The 25,114-nt window shown below is 39.2% G+C and overlaps 1 protein-coding gene across 1 annotated transcript; it reads right to left on the bottom strand.

Annotated features, from left to right (window-relative positions):
* Positions 1–391: 391 nt before the first annotated feature.
* Positions 392–15,292, bottom strand: rnd1b (Rho family GTPase 1b). The gene is made up of 5 exons (XM_017486368.3): positions 15,051–15,292; positions 14,459–14,546; positions 5,086–5,195; positions 4,586–4,720; positions 392–4,321 (listed from the first exon to the last, which is right to left on the bottom strand). Exons 1-5 carry the CDS (start codon positions 15,168–15,170, stop codon positions 4,076–4,078), a joined length of 699 nt encoding a protein of 232 aa, XP_017341857.1. The 5' UTR covers positions 15,171–15,292; the 3' UTR covers positions 392–4,075.
* Positions 15,293–25,114: the final 9,822 nt, after the last annotated feature.

The following is a 25,114-nucleotide window of genomic DNA, read 5'->3' as shown; positions in this document are numbered from 1 at the left end:
ATATAGAATACAGCAGTGTAATGTATTTGGGGTTGATGGATTTCGGGACAGAACGTGCCACTCTCTTAATTATCCCTTTCATCCCTACCCCCTCCTTTTATTCCCCCTCTCTGATTTATTCCTTTTTTTTTTTTTTTTTTTTTTTTTTTTTTTTTTTTTTTAAATGATGAAAAGCACGTTGTATTTGAGTCTCTCTCTGAGGTAAATGCGTCTGGTCATTAATTGCAGCTGCTTCATATGCACCTCACAAACACATGTTGTTTGAAGTCATTAAGAATGCCAGCTGCAATAAATGTTCACATCAGGATACTCAGGAAAAACATGACGCTCTGATTACAAAATAGTAGGTGAGCACACAATCAGATCAGTACAGATCAAAACAGAGCCAAGATTCATGAATGCCATACAAGGCAAGCTTTATTACTGGAAAGACAAGTAATCAATCAATGAAGAGGAACTGATGTCAAAAATAACTCTGGCAAAAAAAAAAAATTAAAAAATTACACGTAAAACAAAAAATATCCTCATCATCATCATCATCATCATATTCAAATAAATAGGACTGAATTATTTTACATCAAATCACAACACATCGGTCAACCAACAAGAACGAATATTTATATTATGGTATTGTTTTCGCTGTCTTACAAAGAATATAAAAGATGATATGTACATCTGGTCATTGTTAGACATGCTTTAAATATATTTGTGCCCAGTAGTACACAATGGCAGGGTCGTGGTGAAACATCAGGAAACAATACGGTTTGGACGAGTGGATCTCTTAACAACCCAAAGCTGAAAAAGAGACTTTAATATCAGAATTTTCCTGTCCTGTCTGGAAATCAATAAAAAAAAATTATTGTGTATGCGTGGCTACAGTTTCTGTCAAGTCATGTGAAGCAGTTCAAGTAAAGAAAGCATTTGCGCTCTCTTTACTTGAACTGTTGCTAGGCAATGCAGAGTAATTCATTGTGTGACCGAAGAACAATAGCTTGCACAATCACCTCCTGAAACCACACATGACTGCGGATGGACCATGTAGGAAATACTGATCTTGGGTAACCAAAAAGGGGCAAAAAACAAAAATAAATTTCACAATGGTTCAAACCCAATAATCTTTTGTTAAACAGGGCCAGCCTGTTTGGTGTTATCCAAAAATACCCCCCCCCCCATTTTCAGCCCCTTAAGTAATTGTCAGTAGTCAATACTTTCTATTGAAAGTGTTTAGAACTCTGCTTATCCATTATTGTATAAGCTGGTAATCATTCCTTGTAAGCATTTTATATACCTCGATGGCTCATAAAGCTCTAACATGCTAATGTGTTGTACCGCAAATGAAACTTTATTTTTGTAATGGAATATGGAAATACTTAAGAGGTGCACTAGGAAGGATTCGTCTTTAAACACTAGTTGGTGGATTCAACATTTGAGCGATTCCTGCCAATTTTCACAAAGCTCTGCCCTCAGGATCTACAGTGGCCTATAGTGTCTTAAAAAAATAAAAAATAAAAAAAATAAAAAAATAAATAAAAGTGACTGACAGGAGGCACATCCAAAGATTCTGGACCAGAAATCAGTTTCTTTTAACCACATAATACACTTGCACTGAGGTCAAGGCGTAAAGCTTTATATTTGATCATGGTTTACATATGTTCCAGGTTACCTGTACAAGTAAGACATTTAAATTGACTATTGCACCTTTAACTCTAGATGAATTACCAAAAAGACAAGAACATACAAATGCAGCACCTGTAGTAAATAGGGACGCCTCACTTCCATTGTTTTCAGACAGAGTACAAGCATGTTCATGCACTTGTGCTTGCTCTTTGTAAACATTAGCTAGGTGATTTCAAATGAAGTACGTTAGCTAGCTACATTAGTTATCTTGGGTGAAGCAGGGTTGCAGTGGAGAAGAGCAAGTTTTGTTTTTACTTCAGAAAAGTGCTTCTATACAGCTGCAAGGAAAGCACGTTTTAATGTAGGTAGGTGTGCGTGCGTGCGTCCTGGTCATTCCTGGGATTAACCTGGAAGTGTTTCCATATTACTAAAAGGTTCTGTATTACATTGTTACAATTGATTTTTTTATTACAGTATTGACAGTGCAGCATTACAGCACATTTTTTTATTACACTAGTGGCACTTGCATGGTACTTTATGCAGTACATTATGAGGCATTATTAGGAGTTGTAAGCAAAAATTCTTACAAGGAATCATTACAAATGATAATTAGTATAGTTATAATGATTTATGAAAATTGGCTTCCAAGATAGTGCTACCGAGTGTTCCACACATTAAAACTGTCCAAATTCAGAGACCACTGAAGGACCCTGCATGCTCCACTCGTCTGCCCGTCACCATGCCTACAGCGGTCACCTATCCCACGCCCATACACCTTCCTGACCACAAAATGTTACATTAAATGTGTTGCACTTAAATGGTTGGGTTGTTCTTAAATCCAATATTACTTTGACACAGGTTTACGCTACACAAAAAACAAAAACCCTTCATACAACAAAATTACGATAAGACTGGCTTGTTTTTACAGCGGTAATGGAGGCAGGGCCACGCACAACCACAAAGCTGTCACAGGACGTTATAATCACAAAGCAATTTTATTTATTTTTTTTATTATTGCCACTCTATATACTTTGCGTCACAAGCACGTCAATCATTATTGCTTTGTGGTTAAAAGCAGATTTTTCGAGAGCAGCACTGCACACAAAAACTGTCCAAGCTTAAGAATTTATTTAGAAGGAGCCATATTTAGATATGTACCGAACTGCCCGCAAAAGTCTGCCTCGAGACTTCTGTAGATCAGATCGGGCAACAAGGCAAGAAAAACCTGTACACAGGAGAGAGAAGATGGAGTGCTACATCGAGATTCTTAAGAAATGTGTATAAAACCCATTATAAATGGCATGTGAAGATGGTTCGATTTCAGTCTGATGTAGATTGAATAAAAGTTGATCAAAAGACAATCTTGTCTGCATATGTTTAGATTTATTTGAAATCCTTGTTGATTGAGCAAATATCAACATGGTGCTACAACAGTTTTAAGAAAAACATCCTCGAGAACCTAAATTATTTCTGAAGTCCAATTCAGCTTTACGTTGGATGATTTGGAGTTCCCACCGAGGCTCACAGATACATGGCTCTCCATGATCACTACGTGGGAGACTCATGTACCGGTGGGCCAACAGTTACACCTCCCTCTTTCTCTCTTGTTCACAAGGGCAATTATTTATTGTCTTTTTAAATGCAGAAGCACTTACATCAGGTGGTATTTAATCAGAGGGGACAGTAAGCTTGTCTTTGGTTGCCTTTTGAAAAATCGCTGGCTGCAAATTTGTTTTTAGCCCCCCCCCCCTCTATCCTTACTTCATCAATTATAACGTTCACCTATCTTAATGTTTGGCTGTTCAAGAAAGCCCAACATTACAGGCAGATTCCAACAGAATTACAGTATCCAGTCTGCACAGCAGCCAATTCAGTCAGCATTATAATGCCAGATAAGCCTTCATGGCCAACAACCTCTTTCTCCAACACCTCTATAATAACCTGGGCCTTACACAGTTTCCTTATGCTCCACCAACTGAAGCCTTACTTTCACGGACACTCTTTTGTACATATTCTCTATATTTTTGAACTTTTTTTTTTTTTAATTAATTTTTAAGAATATCAGATATAGTTGACACTCAAGAGCCAATAATGCGTTTTTATCACATTTATGTCATGTTACCGAACCTCATATGCTGAACACTGGTTCCTTATTTACTAAGTCGGACCACAAATTCTCTTAACAGTAAAGGATGAAGAAATGACGGTTGATGATCAAACCTCGATCGAGAAAAGCAAGATACTGTACTGTGTAAGACAGGTATGCACTGGTGTAGAGATCAGGACAAAGCGGACAGCAAAGTGTCCACTTGTTCTGAAATGCATTTTGTCGGGGGGTGAGGAAGGATTCCCAGACGAAGCCTTCGCGATGAGGACATCGGAAAACCCACCCCCCTTCCCCGGACTAAAGCACGGGGGGAGGGAAAAGCTTGCGGGGTGAGGAGAGCAACCCCGCTGCTCACATGACTGAGCAGCTCTTGGCCTTCTCCTTCTTGAAGGTGGAAGAGAGCAGCTCAGAGCGGCTGGGCAGGTGGAGGAGCCGTTTAGAGAGGCGCCGATTGGGGCTAGACTTGGCCAGCGGCTGAAGCTTGTTGATGCAGGCCAGAGCTGCAGTGCGGAAAATGCTGTGGATGCTCTTTTCTGACGTGAAGGCTGAGCACTCTAGGTAAGCCTCAGCCCCCAGTTGCTTGGCCATGGCTGAACCCTGGGACAAAGGAGAGGAGCAATGTCAGTATGGATTTTCCACCTTGAATTTTATCCAAAATAACTGGACGGTTGCAGTGTTGCATGTAAACCAAGCACCAATCCACTTTAATTAGCTCTTGATCTTAAAACGTTTATTAGGTGTTGCGCTTAAGTGGCTGAAACAAAGACCTGGCGTCATCTGAAACCTGTTTTGATCTTTATTCAAACTTCTCATAACGTTGTCATCAACTAGTTACCACATTGACTTAAATATATATCACACCTGCTCTTGGGTAATGGGTGTTTGTTTCTGATTGGAGAGTTCCATCAGTGTACACACATCCGTGCGCAGGTCCGTTTTGCAGCCGACAAGTAGAATGCGGGTGTTGGGGCAGAAGTCCATGATCTCTGTCTTCCACTACACAAACAGACACAGAAATGTAAAAATGTACTCAAGATTCAGTTAAAAAAAACCATTATACTTGTTATTTCCTGATAGGAAGTCTTGCAAATGGGTTTCCTCCGAGTTTCCTCCCACCTCCAAAAAAACATGGTTGGTGGAATGGCTACGCTAAATTTCCTTGTGTGCATGCGTGCATGTGTACTCCCACCTGAAGATGAATGCATAGAACTTAAGTGTAATTAAGACTTTTTCCAAGTACCAACATCTTTCAAAGGAACCACTTTGCTATCTCAAAGATTTGTTCATATTATAAAGAACCTGACACCAAAGCTAGAACCGAATTGTACAAAGACGGGAATTTCAGAGCGCTAAATTGGTACCTTCTTGAGTCCACTGTCGACAGTGTCTGGACGGCTGATGTCAAAGCACAGGAGCACGGCATCAGAGTCGCTGTAACAAAGTGGCCTCACATTGTCATAGTAAGGAGAACCTGCAATGAGAAACATGAAGAAAAAAAAAAAACATCAAAAAGTATCGAACCAAATACCATGGCCAACTTAAGACCTGGAGCCAAAGATGAAGCTCGAGGTTATCCCTGATAGACTTCACTGCTCACACATAGTTCAGCTCATCTCACTAAAGCACACACTGGCATTTTAAAGAACATGAAAATGACAATTAAGTCCTACAGCTTTATTGATCCAGCTCGATTTTTTCTTGGTTCTATGGATTATGCAATGGGAACAGCGAGTTTGGGGCCAGGCAGTGGCTCCCACTCTTTCTCAGAATCCTTAAGTAAGCCACCCACCACCATTTGTGTGTGTGTGTGTGTGCGCGCGCGCGCACGCACGCATGCATGCATGCATATGTGTGTCCCACACACGCAATACCTCTGCTCCCCGTTTCCACAGCAACAGCCTCGGAATCTACCATCTGCAAAGCGTCTTCCACCCACTCCTCCATAAAGGCTTCCCTCAACTGCCAATCATTAGACAGAGAGCCGTGCCCACCCACCAGTTAGTGCTGAATAAAATGCCTGGGTCGAACAGTGTTAATGTACCTCACTGCACACAAGCCCTTTGTCCAAGGAAATTCAACTTCAGCGCTTTGAACTGGGTATAAAATAAAATCAAAGACAAAAGCGGAGTCCTCTAGGAATTACTTTGACTTTGGTACAATGACGACACGCTGCGAGGTGTAATCTTTGAGTACACTCATTCAATCATACAAATTAACATATTGATTAGACTAACTTGGCAAAGAGGTACTGGTACAAAACTATTTACGGATTCTACAAAATTCACATATCTGTTCCTTCATATTGGCGACTACAACAGTAGTGTTGGTTCAGTGATGCACCCAATTACAGCTTCAAAAATGTACATCTCACCAATCATGCAAGCATCTGTGCATTGTCTTGCTATGCAGCTAAACTGAATCTGGCTTATAACATTTATTTATTTATTTATTTTTTTAAATATCTATGGACTGGGTGATCTGATGAAATCTCGATATAGTGATATTTTACAATAGCCTTTCTTAGATATCGTGGAGATCATGATGTGTTTTTATAATGCAATACATTTAGTTACAAATAGATATGTACCAGCTGATCTGGTGTTTTTATTTTTCCCCTAATTGTGTTAGTTACCATACAGGTGCATATACAAATAATTCCCCATAATTTAATTAAAAAGTGGAATTTTCATATATTCTAGATTCATTACACAGTGAAATATTTCAAGCCTTTTTTTTTTAAATTTTAATCTAATCTTGATTATTACGGCTTACAGCTCATGGAAATAAAGAATCCAGCATCTCAAAATATGAGAATAAAGAATTTAATACAGAAGTGTCGGCCTTCTGAAAATTATGTTAATTTACTCGGTAAGGGCTCCTTTAATACGAATTACTGCATCAATGCGATGTGGCATGGAGGCAATCAGCCTGTGGCACTACCGAGGTGTTATAAAAGCCCAGGTTGCTTTGATCGCGGCCTTCAGCTCGACTGTATTGTTGGGTCTGGTGTCTCATTGATTCTCTTTGAGATTCAGGTCAGGCGAGTCAGCTGGCCAATCAAGCATGGTAACACTATGGTCAGCAAGCCAGTTACTAGTAGTTTTGGCACTGTAGGCAGGTGCCAAGTCCGGCTGGAAAAGGAAATCAGCATCTCCACAAAGCTCGTCAGCAGATGGGAGCATGAAGTTCTCTAAAATCTCCTGGTAGACACTGCATCGACTCTCGACTTGAGAAAACACAGTGGACCAACACCAGCAGATGACATGACACCTCAAATCATCACTGACACTGGAAACTTCATACTTAGACTCTCCACTCTTCCGCCAGACTCTGGGACCTTGATTTCCAAATGAAATGCAACATTTACTTTCATCTTCCCCATGATTGTGGTTGTGTCTACTGAACCAGACAGAGATTAAAGGCTCAGGAAACCTTTGCAGGTGTTTTGAGTTAGTTAGCTGATTAGAGCTCTTCTCAGGTCGACATTTCTGTATTATAAATTCTTTATTCTAATATTTTGAGATACTGGATTTTTTTTTTTTTTACTTCCATGAGCTTTAAGCCGTAATCATCAAGATTAAAACAAAAAAAGGCTTGAAATATCTCACTTTTTGTGTAATGAAAGAATATGAAAGTTCCACTTTTTAAATTAAAATTACACAAAAAAAACGAACTGTTCCACAATATTCTAATTTTGAGCTGCACCTGTACTTAAAACAAATAAAATAAATAATAATAATAAATATGGAATAAATAAATGCAACGCTACTGAATTGCTGGCAGTTTGTGAGCAAACTTATGTATTGTTTCTGCAGTAACAAATTTGTAAATCAATGAGAATCTGCTGAAAGAAAAAACAAAATAATAATAATAATAATAATAATAATAATAATAATAATAATTTCAGAAACTGGTGGCATTTCAGATTCAGACAGTCTGCAGAGATGATGCATCTCTGGAAACCACGCCACTGACCGTCTCTCCACCTCTTTCTCTCTGATAAGTCACGGACATTCACTGCCAGAGTGTGAGCATGCATTCAATTGCCTCTGGTTTTAAAGCAGCAACCTATAGGCATGCACACCGGGGATATGGAGGAGCCATTTTTCAATTAAAGTTGACAAATTACACATCCAAAAAGCTGGACACAGTCTGAGAACGTGGCTGACCTGCTCACACAGCGAGAATAATTATACGAACCTTCCAAACTCAACGTTAACGAAGTATAGGCTCTAGAATTGCTACAGAAACATGAGAAGTACAGGAAACGAAGGTTATACTTGAGTGAGGCAGCAAGTGCTCTACTTGTTAATTGCCTGCTCCCGCAGTTTTGGGATTATAAGGAGGTGCTATCCAACACCCTTAAGCATTAGAACATGGTGGGCAAATGACAATTCCACTGCCAACCTGCTGCTGTGTTCCTCAGCTAAACAAGACACTACTTTTATGGTGTCCATAAAAAGTTTGTGAGCCATCAGAAACCATAGCATTGAAAATAAACTATGTAGGGCCAACCTTAGTGCCAATAGCATAGCAGCAGTGGCCTAGAGAAATCTGCAGTGCACATTTATATGCAGAATCCTTCTACAAGATCAAATGAAGAACCTTGTGAGAAACAGATGGAGATGGAGAGGGCTGTTTTGTGCTTTTGTGTGCTGCACATAGAACGCCAAGGATCATCATAGTGCACGCCATCTGCTCAACCCTTTCAATCAGCGCTGCCAATTTTCAAGCTAATGAGGTCAGATTTGGTCAAATCTTCAGGACCGTGTCCATCATCATGCACCTTTAATTCTAAAAGTTCCACAAGTTACTGACCGGTTGTTTTGTTACATCAACATTATGCTACAGATTAGAGGTGTAATGATGCACCCCTTTCATGGTTTGCTTCAGTCCTCGTTTTCTGGGCCAGGGTCATCAGCTATTAGTCGTAATTGTAATCAATTTTGCCTTGCCCAGCTCTTCAGGTTGTTTTTCCTTTGTTTCTTTTGATAAAAAAAGTGGGTCTATTTAGAATCAAGTTCTTTTGATAAAAAAGTGTGGTCTATTTAGAATTTTATACCATGGCACAATTAATGTTCATCAGATTTTAATCGGGCACATATCCCACCATGAATCGACCTTTTGCCTTCGTTATTGCTTGGTCATGTTTCAGGGGTAGGGGGGAGCCTGGCATTGAACACTGCAGGAGCTGATGGCTGTACCATCAGGGTTAAAATTGTGTTTAGCTCCCAGTTCAGCATGTTCATTGTGGTGCCTTCAAAGATGTTCTGCCAAATTCAATGCATTTCCTTATGCACATGCAGCATGACACTCAAACTGTTTTTATCAATGGCACAATTTCCTTCTCAATATCGAGCAGAAAATATGACAAACTGCTACACTGGTGATTTAAAAAGGACCTGTTTTTTCTGTGATTGAAGCAGCAGTATGCAACTCATAAAACAGAAAAACTGCATGCATCACGAGGCAAACCATAGCCTGCCGAACCACGGATTTTGGTTCTGTTTACATCACCACTCAGTATGGCCAACGGTACACATGAGCTGTTTCTCAATTCTAAGAACGCAAAGAACGGACTTTCGTTCTCGTGAAGATCGGCCTTGCCAGGTTACCTCAAAAGAACAAACTTGGAAGGACAGGAGGACGTAGAATGCATCTTTGCAAGAATTGAGATGTGCCATCAGCTTCCTGTTGTGCAATGGACCGTCCCAACACATTTCTAGTACTGGCACAGGACCATCATCTCTTCAGTGCTCCCCAAGTAATATGTTTCAGCAGGTTAATAGATTTACGGTTGACTGGCTGATGAACCAAAAGTTAATTCAGCATGTTTTAATGCAGCAAGCTCTCGGTTTGCAACTGCGACCTCACGTTAAATAAAAACCAAGCTAACGAGGTTACTGTTACCTCAGGATGGAAGCTAGCATAGTTTGATTAAAATACTTGAGGGATAAAAATCGACCTTTTCAACAACCTCACATCAAAATCATTATTTTTAGACACACATTGCGATTTATTTAGATCGCCATTAAAAAGATGTAAAAAAACTACAGTTATGGGTCAGGCTTCCGTCATTCGCTATCATGCTATTGTTTTGCCACAATGACTTCTGGGACTTCAAGAGGGTTCTGTGTGCTCAGGTCTGCATCTGCTGCATCCTCGATATCGAGAACACATCGAGAACAACTTCATGATTGCCTGGTACTTGCGTTCTTGAGTATTGGAATTCAACGTTGGCAGAGGTTGATCACGTAGAACGAGTAAACAAGATCGCATAAGAACACAATGTGAAACATCCATGATGCTTATACTTGAAACTCATCAAGTCTTAATGCGGCATCACTGTTGATCAGACTGTCTAACTTTGATAGATTCTAACCAAAAATAGGGAATGCATTATTCCAACATATCAAATCTGTAAGCAATAAACAACTCCGGCATGATCCAATACAAATATACAGGAAAATAGTTAAGGGTTAAGAGTTTTGCTCAAGGTGGATCTACAGTGGATCAACAGCAATCCTAGCGTTTTAAACTCACAACCCTCCGATCTTAATCCCAAAACCTTGGCTGCAAACTACCACTGCTCCAAACAAAACTCTACTAGGAAATTCTTGGATGCATCAACAGAATAATCAAACATAATGGCCAAGAGTCAAATTTAAACACCTTTAAGGGGTGAAACCTCTGAATTAAATCAGCACTCCAGATCTCAAAGTAAGGATGAGAGGGCTGGGATAGGTCAATGATTACAAAGGAGTTTGTTACAAGGGCAAAAAGAACAAAATGGTAAGCATATCCCATACACCCCACATTCCCATTAAAGATGGATGGGAACAAGTCCTGGCACATTCCTCCATGAAGTTTCCCCACCCCCCAAACACACTCCCTGTCTTCACGAAGGCACAGCATGGCCAAAATTCTATCAGGATCCCCACTGAGAATTAAACAAAGAATGGCCCCTCTTGTTGAGAAGCAGCTATCCATGACCTTTTGGGCCTTCCCCATTCACAGGGGTCATCTTGGAGCTGCTCTTAAGTTCCCACCTCTTATCCCATCCACACCTTCATAAGAAAAGCACTCATTAATCTACTCGCCACTCTAATGTGCTAATAGTCCACTATACCTCTGCCAGGTCATCATACATAATCGCTTGCCACATCTGCCAAGATTGGATCCACAGCAATGTGTTACACTTAACATATTAAGAGCTTGTCTGCTGCCAAAACCTTTTGCAAGTGATATACAGCAGACTACACTTTCCTGGGCCATCTTACTGTAGCAGGTCCAGTAGGCCACCATGACCGAGAGAATTGATTTTTGCTTGTAAATCTGAGCTGAGCACCCGAGAGAGCTATCTGATGAGGTCAGTCCAATCAATGTGAAGAACCTTAATAAGAAACCCTGCTCCTGAAATCCCAGCAGGCACGGGAGAGCAGAGCTCCTGGGTGGATATAATTAGTGCGCTGGGAAACTCCAGCAGATACACAACACGATCACAGCCATCCCACTGTGGCCGAGCCGATAAGGTACTGGGTCAGAATAAAATAGTTCAACCTCTTACTTTTTTTTTTTTGCCAGACTATCCAGCACTAGTATGCAGGACACACTGTAAGCTACCATGCAAGGCACAATTGAGGGTTAAGGGCTTTGTGTAAAGACCCAACATTAGTAGCTTTGTGCTTCTGCAATTCAAACTCTCAACCTTTCAACAGCTAGGCCAAAGCCTTAACTACCACTGCCCCTCAGCTGCTATTCTGATATGGTAGTACTGTTAATCAACGCTGAAGAATTGAACCAATGAATAATAACTTGCCAGCTTTTTTTTTTAGGTCACAGGAGATGGCGCATTTATGGTATTGGAAGGTCTACATTTCTGGTGGTGGTGTGGGGTCTACATTTTTATATAAGTCAAAAAAACATTTTGCAGGCAAATCATGTTTGACCAAGACAAAGATTAGTCCAATGCCAATTTCAAGTCAGGTCAGACTGGCTCAGTAACGGACTTCAAATTTCTAAATGGTGCTGAAGGTTTAGTGGTTAAATGCTATACCATTCCCTAGAGCACGGGTTCTCAAACTTTCTGTAGCCAGGGACACCTTGAGCTGTAATAAACCCCATGGATTCCAATGCTTATTTCATGAACGATAAAATGTGTACAATCATAAGGTCTATGTATTAGAGCCACAGAGCTATTCCAGGAATTTCAACAGACATTAGGGCATTAATTATAGTCTCATTAGTTTTTGAGCTATTGAGGTTTGGATTAAACTCATTTGATACAAGGGACCAGATAAATAGACTGGTAACCGATTATTAATTACTTAATTTTTTTAAACATAACTTGCTAATGCGGTGTTATGATTTCCACCATTGCAACTAAATTAAAAATCATGGACCCACTGTCTACGCTTCAAGGATCTCTCTTTGCGAACCATTGCTCTAGAGTCATGTGTTGACCAAAAACCAAAAATTTGTTTAGAGCACCCATCAGCCAGTAACAACAATCCAGCCAAATATAGCCAGTCCAGTTATTTTCCCTGTTGCTCCATTCCACCACCAAATCTTTCCCAGACAAAGAAAATGAATATGAAACGTAACTGTATTCTAAAGAGCTAGCTGCACTGGGCTGATATGCATGTCTCGCAGGACAGGAGTTATAAAATACTTGGATGAGTAACAAAATGCCAGTGAGGAAACCTGCTCCAATTCTGTCCCCATAGAACACATGAATGGCTGGAAGCTTTCTGAATCCCTGCTGCGTCCTCTCAACCTCATGCACATCCCTTAAAAGCACACTCTGTCCTGCCACTGGCTCGCCTCCAAACAGATCAAAGAGTGTCTGCCAATATAAAATAGAGGATGATCCCTAAGGGCCAAGTTTCATTCAGCCTTTCCAATATTGGCAGATGAACACCAAATTATTAGGAGACAAAACACTCACACACAAGCTTCTCAAACCTTTTTTCGCACTTTGCACGCAGTCAGACACCCCTCAGTGCCAAGTATACGGTTCTACAGTGTCCAGATACGTCACATGATAAAACTACAGAGTGGGTTAAATCATGTGTAAAAGGGGCTACAACAGGAAGCCTTTGGGACATTCGAACTGCCTCAACAACCATGTGATCTTTCTTCATGACTACATACATCTTTTATTCTTATAGGTTTTGGTTCCATTTGATTTTGATAAAGCATTATCAACAGGGTAATTTAGTAATTAGGTGACAACATGGCATGTGGTATAGCATACAACTTCAATACAAATTTAAACCTGCCACTTTCAGAATATATTTTTCTTAATATTATACATACAAATATATGATATTCGTATGTATAAGAAGATACAGAAGAATCTTACGTGTTATATTATACATTACATTATACAATATTATATTATACATTATATACACTTGCCAGCAGCCATGGACTAGGATTAGCATAGATAACAACGTTAGCCTTGCTGGTCAAACCTGTGAGGTAAACCAGTTTGTCTAGTTGAAGTCAACAATCAAATGAAGGCTGTTGCCCTGAATCCAGGAAAGAAATGTAGAATTTGTAATTAGGATGGCAAAGCATGTCTGAGTCTGAGTCATATCATGTAAAGTGTGTCAAAATGTTATGACATGCTTGCACACGTTAGCTGTAATGGTAGTTGATATACTCTGTATATCATTTTTGAAGTGCAACACTGAACTTCAGACCTGAGGCAGATACTTTGTCACATGCCCTTTATGTTAATCAGTCCCTCCAGGATTTTGCGAACACAGAAATTAACGAGAAATCAAGGAAACTCCGCAATATGCGGAGGAGCTTACAATTTGTTTAAAACAAACGCATATTTTCCAGTTTTAGGTCAAGATGCATCATGTGACTTCATTAAAACACACATTCAGCCAAAGCCCTCTGTGATTCATGTGCATTGCATAAGAGTACAGCTAAAAAGGTCTCATTTACCAACAATCACTGCAAAACAATTCTGCACAAAGTATATTGTGATCAGGGTGGGCGATGCAACATAATGACAACATCACGATATTTCAAGACATTTCTACAACACAATGTGCATTCCCTAACAATGTGCCTGCAAAACAGCGATGCATTTAAAAATAAACCTTTGAAAATTTATTTGATGGTACTTTTATTTAATGTCTACAAAACAAATGAACATAATCTATAAAAATAATTCAGACTTTTACAATAAAATAAAACAAACAAACAAACAAAAAAATTCAATCAAAACAGTATAAAACCATATCAAATTGTCTGTTACAAAAATATTTACCGTTCTAAAATATCATGATACTTTTCTAAGATTTCATGGGTATTATGACATAATTAATCACAGTATCAATTATAGCATCATACCACGCAGCCCCAACTTTGACTTATAAATATTACAACAGACTTATGAAGAAATACTTCCACGCATCACCACAACAAACGCATCATAGTTTCATGCCCATGATTTAACATTTATTCAGCAGGGTGAAGATGCCAATATTTTACAGTCGATTACCATCCCTACACTATGCATGTGCAATGACCAGATACCACCGAGTTAATGATCATCCACACCGCAAGACAATCCTGCAGCTTCACTATAATGCACTCTTTCATGCATAATAAACTGAAAGCCATAACAGAGCACAGTTGATTTCCCTTTTGTTCTTTTTTTTTTTTTAAGGGGAAAAAAAAAGGATCCCCCCACAGCTGTAAGTAAGCTCTTACCTGATGTGTCCCACAAACTCAATTCCACACGCTGATCTTCAAGCTCCAGGCATGCTGTGTAGTTCTCAAACACAGTGGGCACATACGTCTGCAGACACACATCACAGAACACAGCCCTGTATTAAACACCAATACCAACACAGCAACCTGATAATATTGAGTAGGAATGGAAACTAGACATCATGCATAATCATTTTCATAATATTGTCAACATTATTATTGTATTATTAGATATATAACGCAAAAAGGCATCACAAGAAAAGCTTCACGCTGAGGGATTGGCAGCACATGCATGTGCATATGTGCATGTGCAATATCTCTCTACTACTACTACTACTACTACTAGTACTACTACTACTACAGGAGCAAAAATAAGTACACCCTTCCCATTCTTGATGGTCTTGGGGGATTTAAAAATTTTGCACACAAATTCTTAATTAGATATTAATCAGTCTGTGCGTCACAACTCAAAGAATGCTCATAACAGGTGTAGGGCATGTTTAAATTAATGCATTCAATTCTTTAAAGACACACAAACAACAACAACAACAACAACAACAACAACAGCAACAGCAACAAAAAAAAGACTAACCTCTGGATAGCAGTCTTTTGCCAGGACCTGCAGCATAGCTGTTTTCCCGCATTGCACGTCACCAACCAGAACCAGCTTACATCTAATCACCAGTGGCTGTGCGTTTCTCCTCTCCTTCATTCTTACTGTTTATGTAAAAGTTGTAAAAAACAAAAACAAAAACAAAAAGAAAGCAGCAAGAGCGCAAATGCCTGCAAACAGACTCGGATCCAAACAGCCCAAGCGCGCGTGCCTGATCTGCTCCACAGTTTGATGCGACTGATTAGTGCGACTGCAGAGTTTTTATATGCAGCCCCGACAGCCAATGAGCATGCGGCATTGGCCATGACAGCCAATGGGATTGCGCCATTCTCTGCTCGAGCGTCTCGCCTTTGCTCCACTGCCCCAAAATCTGTGGCGACGTCCAAAATTGCACAGTGTGCTAAATGTGGTGCTAAAACGATGAAAACATGATCAAATATCAACGCATATTTTAGTCTTAGAGACTACTTATTAACTTTCCCGACTGTTTGTAACTTTTAAGCACAGGCTCATTTGACACGCCGGTTACCACAGTAACAATGTCCCAAACCGCATACTGGCATTTTAAATAGTGTGTCTAAATAGTACTTTTGACATACCATTCAAAGCGGAATTACATACTGTAGTTAGTGATGTTATATTCAATACTTTGGCATATGGTAAGTTGGTACAGTGCCCCCTGAAATTATTGGCACCCTTCATGATTTTTTGTTGTTGTTGAAAATATGCAAAAAGTGTAGCACTCACAATATTGTGTGATATTATGAGCTCACTAAATCAGACACATCCCTGCTGGGTGAAAAAAAACCCAATAGAAAACCTCATAGTATTTGTAATGGTTTTAATGGTTAGAATGGAAATGTCAATGGTCTTAATGGAAACTGTAATGGTCCCTGTGGGTCTCTACTGGTAATTTGTTGCCTTCTATGGTGGGATGTTATGTCTGGTGGATACCATTAAGGACCAATAATGGTATTGTTTTTAATGGTTAGCTGGTGGTTTGTGCTGGTATTTGTAGTGGAAAGCATTAGAATATCTGTAATAGTTTATACTGGGGGGTTTCAGCAGGGATAGTGTAATGTTTTGGTTCAAACACAAAGTTTTTATAGGTAGTGAACTTTTTCTACACTGCATTGGTTTCAAAATTATAATTATTGCACCCCTGAAATGAACACATACGTAACTCCAGACAGACAGTAACACAAGGTCAGTATAGAAGAACATTAAGCTTGTGTTTCTTTTACAAGTCCTGTCTTTATTTGGAAGTATGTCTGGCTCATCATCTTGTTGAAAGTGCTACCTTTTGCCACATCTATACCCTCTGGCACAGGCGGATTTTGGGCTGAAATATCCTTGTACTTAGCAGAATTCATGATGCCATCTTTCTTCACAAGAGCTCCTAAATCCCCAGCTACAAAAAGGCCCACTGCAAAGCATCAGTGATCCACCACCATATTTTACAGGAGCTTTTTCCTTGTATGCAGTCCCTTTTTTGTCAACAAACATGCTGATGTGAAGTTTTTTGGTCTCTAACCACAACACATAATACCAAATGTAGTTCTAATAATGCTTAGTGAAGTTGAGACATTGTATGAGATACTCTCAGGAAAGGCTCCTTTCTAGCAGTGTGTCCTAACAGCTTGTTATTAAACTAGCATTTAAAAGTTGAGTTTGAAACCTGACAATAGACTAAAACCGTGCAACTCTAAAACTACTTTACCATGGACCTCGGGGGAGGTGGGGGAGGGGGAAGTGGGGGGGTGTCAGTGTGATCATGGGTCCATTTCCTGGCAAATTTCCAACTCTTTCAGACATTTCAAGGTTTTCATTATGAATAATGGTTAATTTTGTTTGATGGTATTTGTCCGCAGTCATGATTTGTGCAGCTGTTTCTATTGTGTTGAAAGTGCTTTGGTTTTTCCCATGGTTTCCCATTTTTTCTCAGATATTTACCCAAGAAGACAGGACATGGCAACTGCAGAGTTCTTACGGACTGAGAACTAATGAAAAATAAAAAAAATGGAAAATGACAATTTATTTGCATTTGATTCAAATATTCCTTAGGTCTGTCAATAATTCTGGCACAAATTTTTGAGAGTAAATACTATTATTTAAAAAAGTGGCATTAAACTATTTAAGAAAACATTAAATAGTTATTGTTTGAGTGGAAATTTTAATTGTAGTGTGTCATTTTTTTAATATTATGCAATCATTTTTGCTCATTATGTGAATAATTCTGGAATGTACCATGTGTTTAATGACACAAACTGTTCCAATCTAGTGACAAAAAGCTGCCAAGACTATTTCCTTTTCATATTCAGTAACCACAGTGTTTATCCATGAAACTATAAGCTAATAAAATGTAAAATATAGATTTGATGCAAGAAACACAATAGCTAATAATAAAACTGGTAATATGTTGGCAGGTGTACATACATATAGCATATTGAATAATTAATTTTATGGTTGTATGCATAGATAGACTTTTCTTTAGATTGTTAGGTTGGATGAGATGTTTCAGTTCCTGTCCTCAAAGCTGGACATGTTTATTTGTTCATATTTCTCAATATGAAGTCACTGGACAGTAATGTATGCTCAAAAATGATCTTAAAAAAGTACATAAGTATAAGACAGTTTTAATTCTCAAGTAATACACTGTCTCAAGCACCATGATATTGTCTGCATTTGTCAGTTAAATGCCTGCAGCTGGCTTGTATTTAATAGACATTCAACTTACCTAAACTGGAGAGGTACAAAAAAAAGGTTTCTTCAATGGTTCTGCTTGAACCCCTTAGGGAAACACTCTGTTGTATGGGTACATAGAACCTTTGTGCTCCTACAGAGGGCCAGCCAAAAAACCTTTAAGGGTTTTTATAAATTTTCTTATTTTTTTTATTTTCTAAGAATTTACTTGACTGCATCCTGAAAAAAAATCAGCAGGAAAAAAACAAGCCTCCGATAAAAACTAAAATTTGAACGCTGCATGAGAGCCACTTGTTATAATCACTGTATATCATGCCATTATCACATCAGTGGAGGATTATTTATTTATTTATTTATTTATATTTCCTGGGACCTAATACTCATCCTTTTCAAGGGGTTATGTAACTTTTAATATTCTGAACTGCATATTAGCCTGTATACTACAGCAAATAACTAACTGACTGACTGAACAAACAAACAAATAAACAAACAAACATGCTGGAATCTCACCCCATAGTCATGTGAATTTTTGTAATTTAATAAATACCACCAAAGCTACATTCTTTATTATTGCAAATTTTCTTTATGGTCGTGTAGTGACAGTAAACCCTGCTATTGTCTTAGTCGCATGATTCACTACATTATGAAATATGGGTTTTCATCTGCTTTACTGAATGGTATATTTGACAAATCGCAAAATGGCATCTTACATGTCTTTGCTTAACATTACACATTACACTACAGTCTAGTGACGTGTGTGAGGTGATTAGTGCAGGGAGACCCCATGGTGCTGTCTAGACTAAAATGCCTGTAAAATTCCCCACCTTCCTTCAAGATAATTTCACTTTTATCAGGACTATTTGAATCAAGCTTAATCAAATTAGTTAAAGCTAGTGTTTATTAGAGCCCAGGTAACCAGGGTTTGCAAAATTTGCCTTGTTAATATGAAGGACCTCTTACAGTGCTTATCTGCTCAGTTAGGTTACTGTGTAGTCTCCTTCAAGTGCTTAGGCGGAAAAAGTGGCCCGTTAGATCAGGAAGACGTGCTCTCTGACACTTTCAAGGTTATCTTTGTATGTTAAACACCCCTGAGAGACTCAGTCTAGAATTAAAGAGCTCCCTCCAGAGCCATTCACTTATTCAATTACTCTCTTAACTGCCATTAGTAGGCCATGTCTGCAAACATTAAAGGGTATAGAAGTCTATACCCTGCTGTGTTCATGACAAAAGACAATGCAGAGGTTGTTGATGAGCCACACAGTTGGAAACAGAAACAAAATCCTTTATTGCTACACTCAAAGTACTGAATACACAACATTCCCATCCTGCTCTTGGAGTGCACATTTTAGTGTTTCCCTTCTCTAGCACAGTTTCATTTAAATCTCCTCATAGGTGTATTAATAAGCTGAGCCAGGTTTGTAAAACCAGGAGCATTAAAATTAGGCAGTAGTGAGGAAATGAATGCCTGACCCAAACATATCTACAGGCTGGGCCATAAGTATTTGCACAGTGACACAGCTCTGATGGACATACAGTGCCCTCCACTAATATTGGCACCCTTGGTAAACATGAGCAAAGAAGGCTGTGAAAAGTTGTCTTTATTGTTTAACCTTTTGATCTTTTGTTTAAAAAAATCAGAAAAATACTCTGCTCTCAAAGATATTTGATTAAAAAAAAATCGCACAAAAAACACTGGTTTATCAAAAAAAAATTGTGTGCAACAATTATTGGCACCCCTATGAATATGATAAAAATATATCTGAAGTATATTCCCTTAGTTTCATTTTTTAAATACACCTGGGTGACACGGAACAGGAAATTGTTTAACCATGATTTCCTGTTTCAAAGGGGTATGAATATGAGGTAACACATAGGCCAAATTCCCTTAGTCATTCATAACAACGGGTAAGACTAAGGAATAATGTGTGGCAAAAGGTTGTTGAGCTTCACAAAATTGGAAGTGGCTACAAGAAAATAGCACAAGCATTGAAAATGTCCATTTCCACCATCAGGGCAATAATTAAGAAGTTCCAGTCAATTGGAAATGTTATGAATCAACCTGGAATTGGATGTGTGTCTATATTGTCTATATAATCAACAAGGATCACGGTTGTAGAATAGCAGAAGTTAGTTGCATCTTGGGGTCAGAAAGTCCCCAAAACTACAATTCGAAGTCACCTACATCACCACAAGTTGTTTGGAAGGGATTCAAGAAAAAAGCCTCTACTCTCATCCAAAAACAAACTTCAGTTTGTCTTCAGTTTGCCAGACACTACTGGAACTTCAAATGGGATCGGGTTCTATAGTCTGATGAAACAAAATAGTGTTTTTTGGTAATAAACACCAGAGGTGGTTTTGGAACACACAAAGAGGTAGCCATATGGAAAAGTACCTCATGCCCACGGTTAAATATGGTGGTGGATCTTTAATGTTTTGGAGCTGTTTTTCTGCCAGAGGACCTGGACATTTTGTTAGGATACATGGCATCATGGACTCTATCAAATATCTACAGATATTAAATGAAAATCTGGTTGGATCTGGTTGGATCTTCCAGCAGGACAATGATCCAAAACATACATCAAAATCAACACAAAAATGGTTTACTGACCACAAAATCAAGGTCCTGTCATGTCCATCCCAGTCCCCTGACTTGAAGCCCATAGAAAACCTGTGGGGTGAACTGAAGAGGAGAGTCCACCAGCGTGGACCTTGAAATTTGAAGGATCTGAAGAGATTCTGTATGGAGGAATGGTCTCAGATCCCTTGCCATGTATTCTCAAACCCCATCAGGCGTTATAGGAGAAGACTCAGAGCTGTTATCTTGGCAAAGGCAAGTAGCACAAAGTATTGACTAAAAGGGTACCAATAATTGTTGCACACCTACATTTAAGACATTTTTGTTGTTGTTTTGTTTGCAATTGTTTTATATCCATGAGAGTAGAGTATTTTTGTGAATATTTTGGCAGAACATGGCAGAGCCTTGTTGAAGGTAAACAGCTAGGTGCAGTCTTAAGTAACTTAGTCAATTCAACAATAACAACAACAACAAACCCTCACACTGAAGATTTAATGGCATTCAAAAGAATAGAATTCCACAGACTTAAAATTTACTTGATTATTATGTTTTTAATGAAGTATGAACAAAAAAAAAAAACATTTTCAGTCCACTAGACCCTTGTTGCAAAATCACACAGATACTAATCTTAAACAACAACAACAACAACAATAACAACAACAACAATAATAATAATAATAATAATAATAATAATAATAATAATAATAATAATAATGCAATGAAGAGCTCATCCTCATGCACAATGAAGTGTTTGTATCATCTGAGGCACTATGTGTTACCCCAGGCACTATGTGTTTCCCTATTTGACCCCCGAGAGTCAGTGGACTTTGGTTCTCTCTTACAAAACGTCACAAGATTAACTTGTACCAGAATGATGGGAAGAGAAGAATATGGAGGAGGAAAGGAAGGCTCATGTTCCAAAGCATACTACATCATCTGTCAAACATGTGAAAGCCGTGTTATGGCACGGGCATGTATGGCTGCCAATGGAACCGGGTCACTGGTGTTTATTGATGATGTGACTGCTGATAGAAATAACAGGAAGAACTCTAAAGTGTATAGAGCTATACTTTATGTTCAGACTGAGTCAAAATCTAAAAAACTGTTAGGATGGCACTTCATAGTGCAGATGGATGTTGACACAAAACATACAGTGAAAGCAACCCAAGGGCTTCTAAACGCAAAGGAATTAAATGAAATGTTCTTAAATATCTGATGACCTCAACACAATTGAGCATGCTTTCATTTACCAAAGACAAAACTGAGGGCAGAAAGACCCACAAACAAGTAGCAACTGAACACAGCTGCAGTAAAAGCCTGGGTGTTAAATCTGAGGCAGTCATGGACTGCAAAGGATTTGCATCCAAGTATTAAAAATAATCTTAATATTTATGATTATGTTAGTTTGTCCAATTACTTTTGAGCCCATGAAAATGAAGGGGCTATGTAAAAATGGCTGTAATTCCTAAAAGGTTAATGAAATATTTTATTTTCACTTAATTTTTAAACCCCTTGAATTAAAGCATGATAGCTGATACACTTCACTTCATCTTGATTGCATCATTTCAAAATTACAAAAATTGCGCAACTGTCCGAATACTTATGGACCTGACTGTGAGTGTCATGGATAAATCTGATATGTGTACTGCTTGCCTTTTGTAAGGAGCTCATAAAAGGACACTGCGAGGTGAGAATTCCCCTCTCGCCACCACCGGAGCATCACACACAGGCCAGGTGGAGCTGAATAATCAACAACTTCAAGTGTCACATACAATCTGGCACAATAAAGGGCGAGGGGGAGCATGGGACCTCCGGGTGTGGTTTCCACGCAACATTCAAAAACAAAAACAGTGGACGATCACATTGACGACTGTAAAAGCAACTATTTTATTACAATTTGGTGTGAATACACCATCAAGTCTGACATAGAAGAAGTGCTTGGATTAACTTTGTTTCTTTGTCTGATTGGCAGTCTGGCTGTATTTGGCTGAGAAGGACTCAATGCCTCATTGCTCAACGCTTCTATTTTCAAACAAGAAAAATTCATCAGGGTTTTTAAGTGTTCTTTTAAAAAATGGTGGCTCTGTTTTGCTCTGTGTTTATTTTGTCTGATGCAGTTTATTTACCAAATCAGCCTCAAACAGTACTGGTTGCACTGTTCCTTGTGTAGCTTCGAAAATCATTGGTTGGTACTGGAACGGTGGCAGATAATAAAAAAAAAGTATATCCTGCCAAATGTTTAGGTACTCAAAAGTTTAGGCAGAAACCAATGAAATAAGTAGAAGATATTAAAAAGAAAAACAAAATGAATATTTTATGCTTAGAGCTAACCATGAACTAATTTGATCTAATTTGATATTATGTTAAGCAAATCTTAAGATAAGATAAATAAGATAAATAAATGTAGTTAAATTGATGCCTATGCATGAGTGCAGTAAATCTATTTATATATGTACAATAAACTAAAACATGCGTTTACATATTATAAAACCAAACCCAGAAGCCCAGGAGAAAATCATAGTATGGTTTTAATAAGTAGAAGCTACTAAAACTTTTAGATGGATTGCTCAACACATGTTGAACATGGCAGGCTTTCTAACCTGTAGGCAGTCTCCTAGTTCTCATGGAAAAACATAAACCCATAAAAATAAGCCCATGTTTAGTAAACCCAAGCTGTGACACACATGTATCATTTTGGGAATTGAACATTTTAATAAAATCCACCTAGACAGTAAGACAACCATGTTAAGCTGTGAGGAAAAGTGCGCAAAGATTAGCATAAAAGTCCACAGCATTATTATATCTCCCCTCTCTCTCCTTTTTCCTTCTTTCCAGGGTATGAATCTTACTATTAAGTTCTGCTCTCTGCCCGGCTCAGTAGCTAGTGATAGTGAGGAGTGCCAGTGCGGCATAAGAAATTAGATTCTGCTATACTGCAACTGGGAAAAGGAAAAGAATAGAGAGAGAGAGAGAGAGAGAGAGAGAGAGAGAGAGAGAGAGATCCCAACAGTACCCCCTGACCTGGCTTCAACCTCTCACTTGCTCCAGCAGAGTCGCAGTAGGGAGTTAATTAGCATTTGCTAATGAGATACTGTGCCAGGGTGACACACTCCGGACTGTGCAGCAACAAATTGTAGCTACGATCCCCCTGCTTCACTCGTGTCAACAGAACAACAAACAAGGTGAACACGAGCTTGATAGGAAAAGTGCAAAGTGAGCACACACATACACACGACACATAACCCTAACAGATCTGTGAGTGCTAGACGTAATACTTAAAGGAAAAGTCCAAATTCTTTTTTTCGCACACCCCAGCATGTCCAGAAGCTGGGCTCATAGCATGATACAGCACCCCTGGAGCAGAGAGGGTTAAGGGCCTTGCTCAAGGGCCCAACAGTGGCAGATTGGCAGTGCTGGGGCTTGAACCCCCGACCTTCCGATCAGTAACCCAGAGCCTGGCAGTGCTGGAGCTTGAACCCCTGACCTTCTGACCAGCAACCCAGAGCCTTAACCACCAAGCCACCACTGCCCCCTGGTACTATTTATTAATGTTTATTAATTGGTGCTGTATTTTCAATCTTCCTGTGGTTGTGTGCCGTGCTGATGTCACAGAGGGGACATTGTTGGTGCAGTTATAATGACATTTAACATGCTAAAAAATATCTCAACAATCTCAAGCATAAGGGATAATGGCCAGGTTTTGCTGTTAGTTTTCAAAAACTAAAGAGCAAGAGCTTCTTTTCTCATTCACCATTTTCCAGCACCACTGAATGTAATATTAATGTGAAATTCGACATAGAAAAAAAAGGACAGAGCCTAGAGAAGCTAGAGCTTGGACTCCTAGGTCTAGAGCTTGGACTTGTTTGCACAACACCCATACCACCTGTACATTCCTGTTAATAAACCCAAATTACCTCACTAGTATCCCACAAGGCTCAGTACTTGGTCCTCTTCTGTTCTCCCTCTATACTCGATCTCTTGATGAGGTCATATCCTCACATAGGTTCTCATACCACTGCTATGTGGATGACACTCAACTCACCCTCTCCTTCCCTCCCTAAGATTCCCTTGTTTCTGCTCAGATCTCAGCATGTCTGGCAAACATCTCATCATGGATGGCAGCTCATCAGCTGAAACTTAATCCCAGCAAAACTGAACTGCTGTTCATCTCAGCTGATTCATCAGGATCTTGTGATCTCCCTGATCAACTCTCTGATTCCACCTTCGGTTACTGCATGCAACCTTGGGGTGACCTTGGACAATCAACTGTTCTTTTCCTCTCACATTGTTAATCTGACATGCTCATGTCAATTTCTCCTTTACAACATCAGAAGGATTCATCCATTTCTATCCATACAGGCCACTCAGGTGCTGGTTCAGTCTCTTGACATTTCGAGACTAGACTACTGCAAAGTACTCCTGGCAGGTCTGCCACTGAGCACCATTTGACCTCTGCAACTGATCCAGAATGCAGCTGCTCAACTTGTTTTCAACCTTCTTAAGTTCTCCCACACCACCCTTTGCTACGCTCCCTCCACTGGCTTCCTGTAGCTGTCTGCTTGCCTGCAAAGCCAAAAATGGACCAGCACCTACTTACCTCAAATCACTTATCACACCCCGCACTGCACCACGCTCCCTCAGAACCTCTAGCACCACTAGACTTGTGCCACCATCTCTCAGGGTACAAGGAAGGCATGCATCAAGACTCTTCTGCATTGTGGCACCTACAGTGAGGGAAAAAAGTATTTGATACCCTGCTGATTTT

The sequence above is a fragment of the Ictalurus punctatus genome, chromosome 15 (assembly GCF_001660625.3).
Source record: "Ictalurus punctatus breed USDA103 chromosome 15, Coco_2.0, whole genome shotgun sequence".
Taxonomy (NCBI): domain Eukaryota; kingdom Metazoa; phylum Chordata; class Actinopteri; order Siluriformes; family Ictaluridae; genus Ictalurus; species Ictalurus punctatus.
Note: the sequence above shows the minus strand (reverse complement) of the source record. Positions and strands in the feature narration are given on the sequence as shown.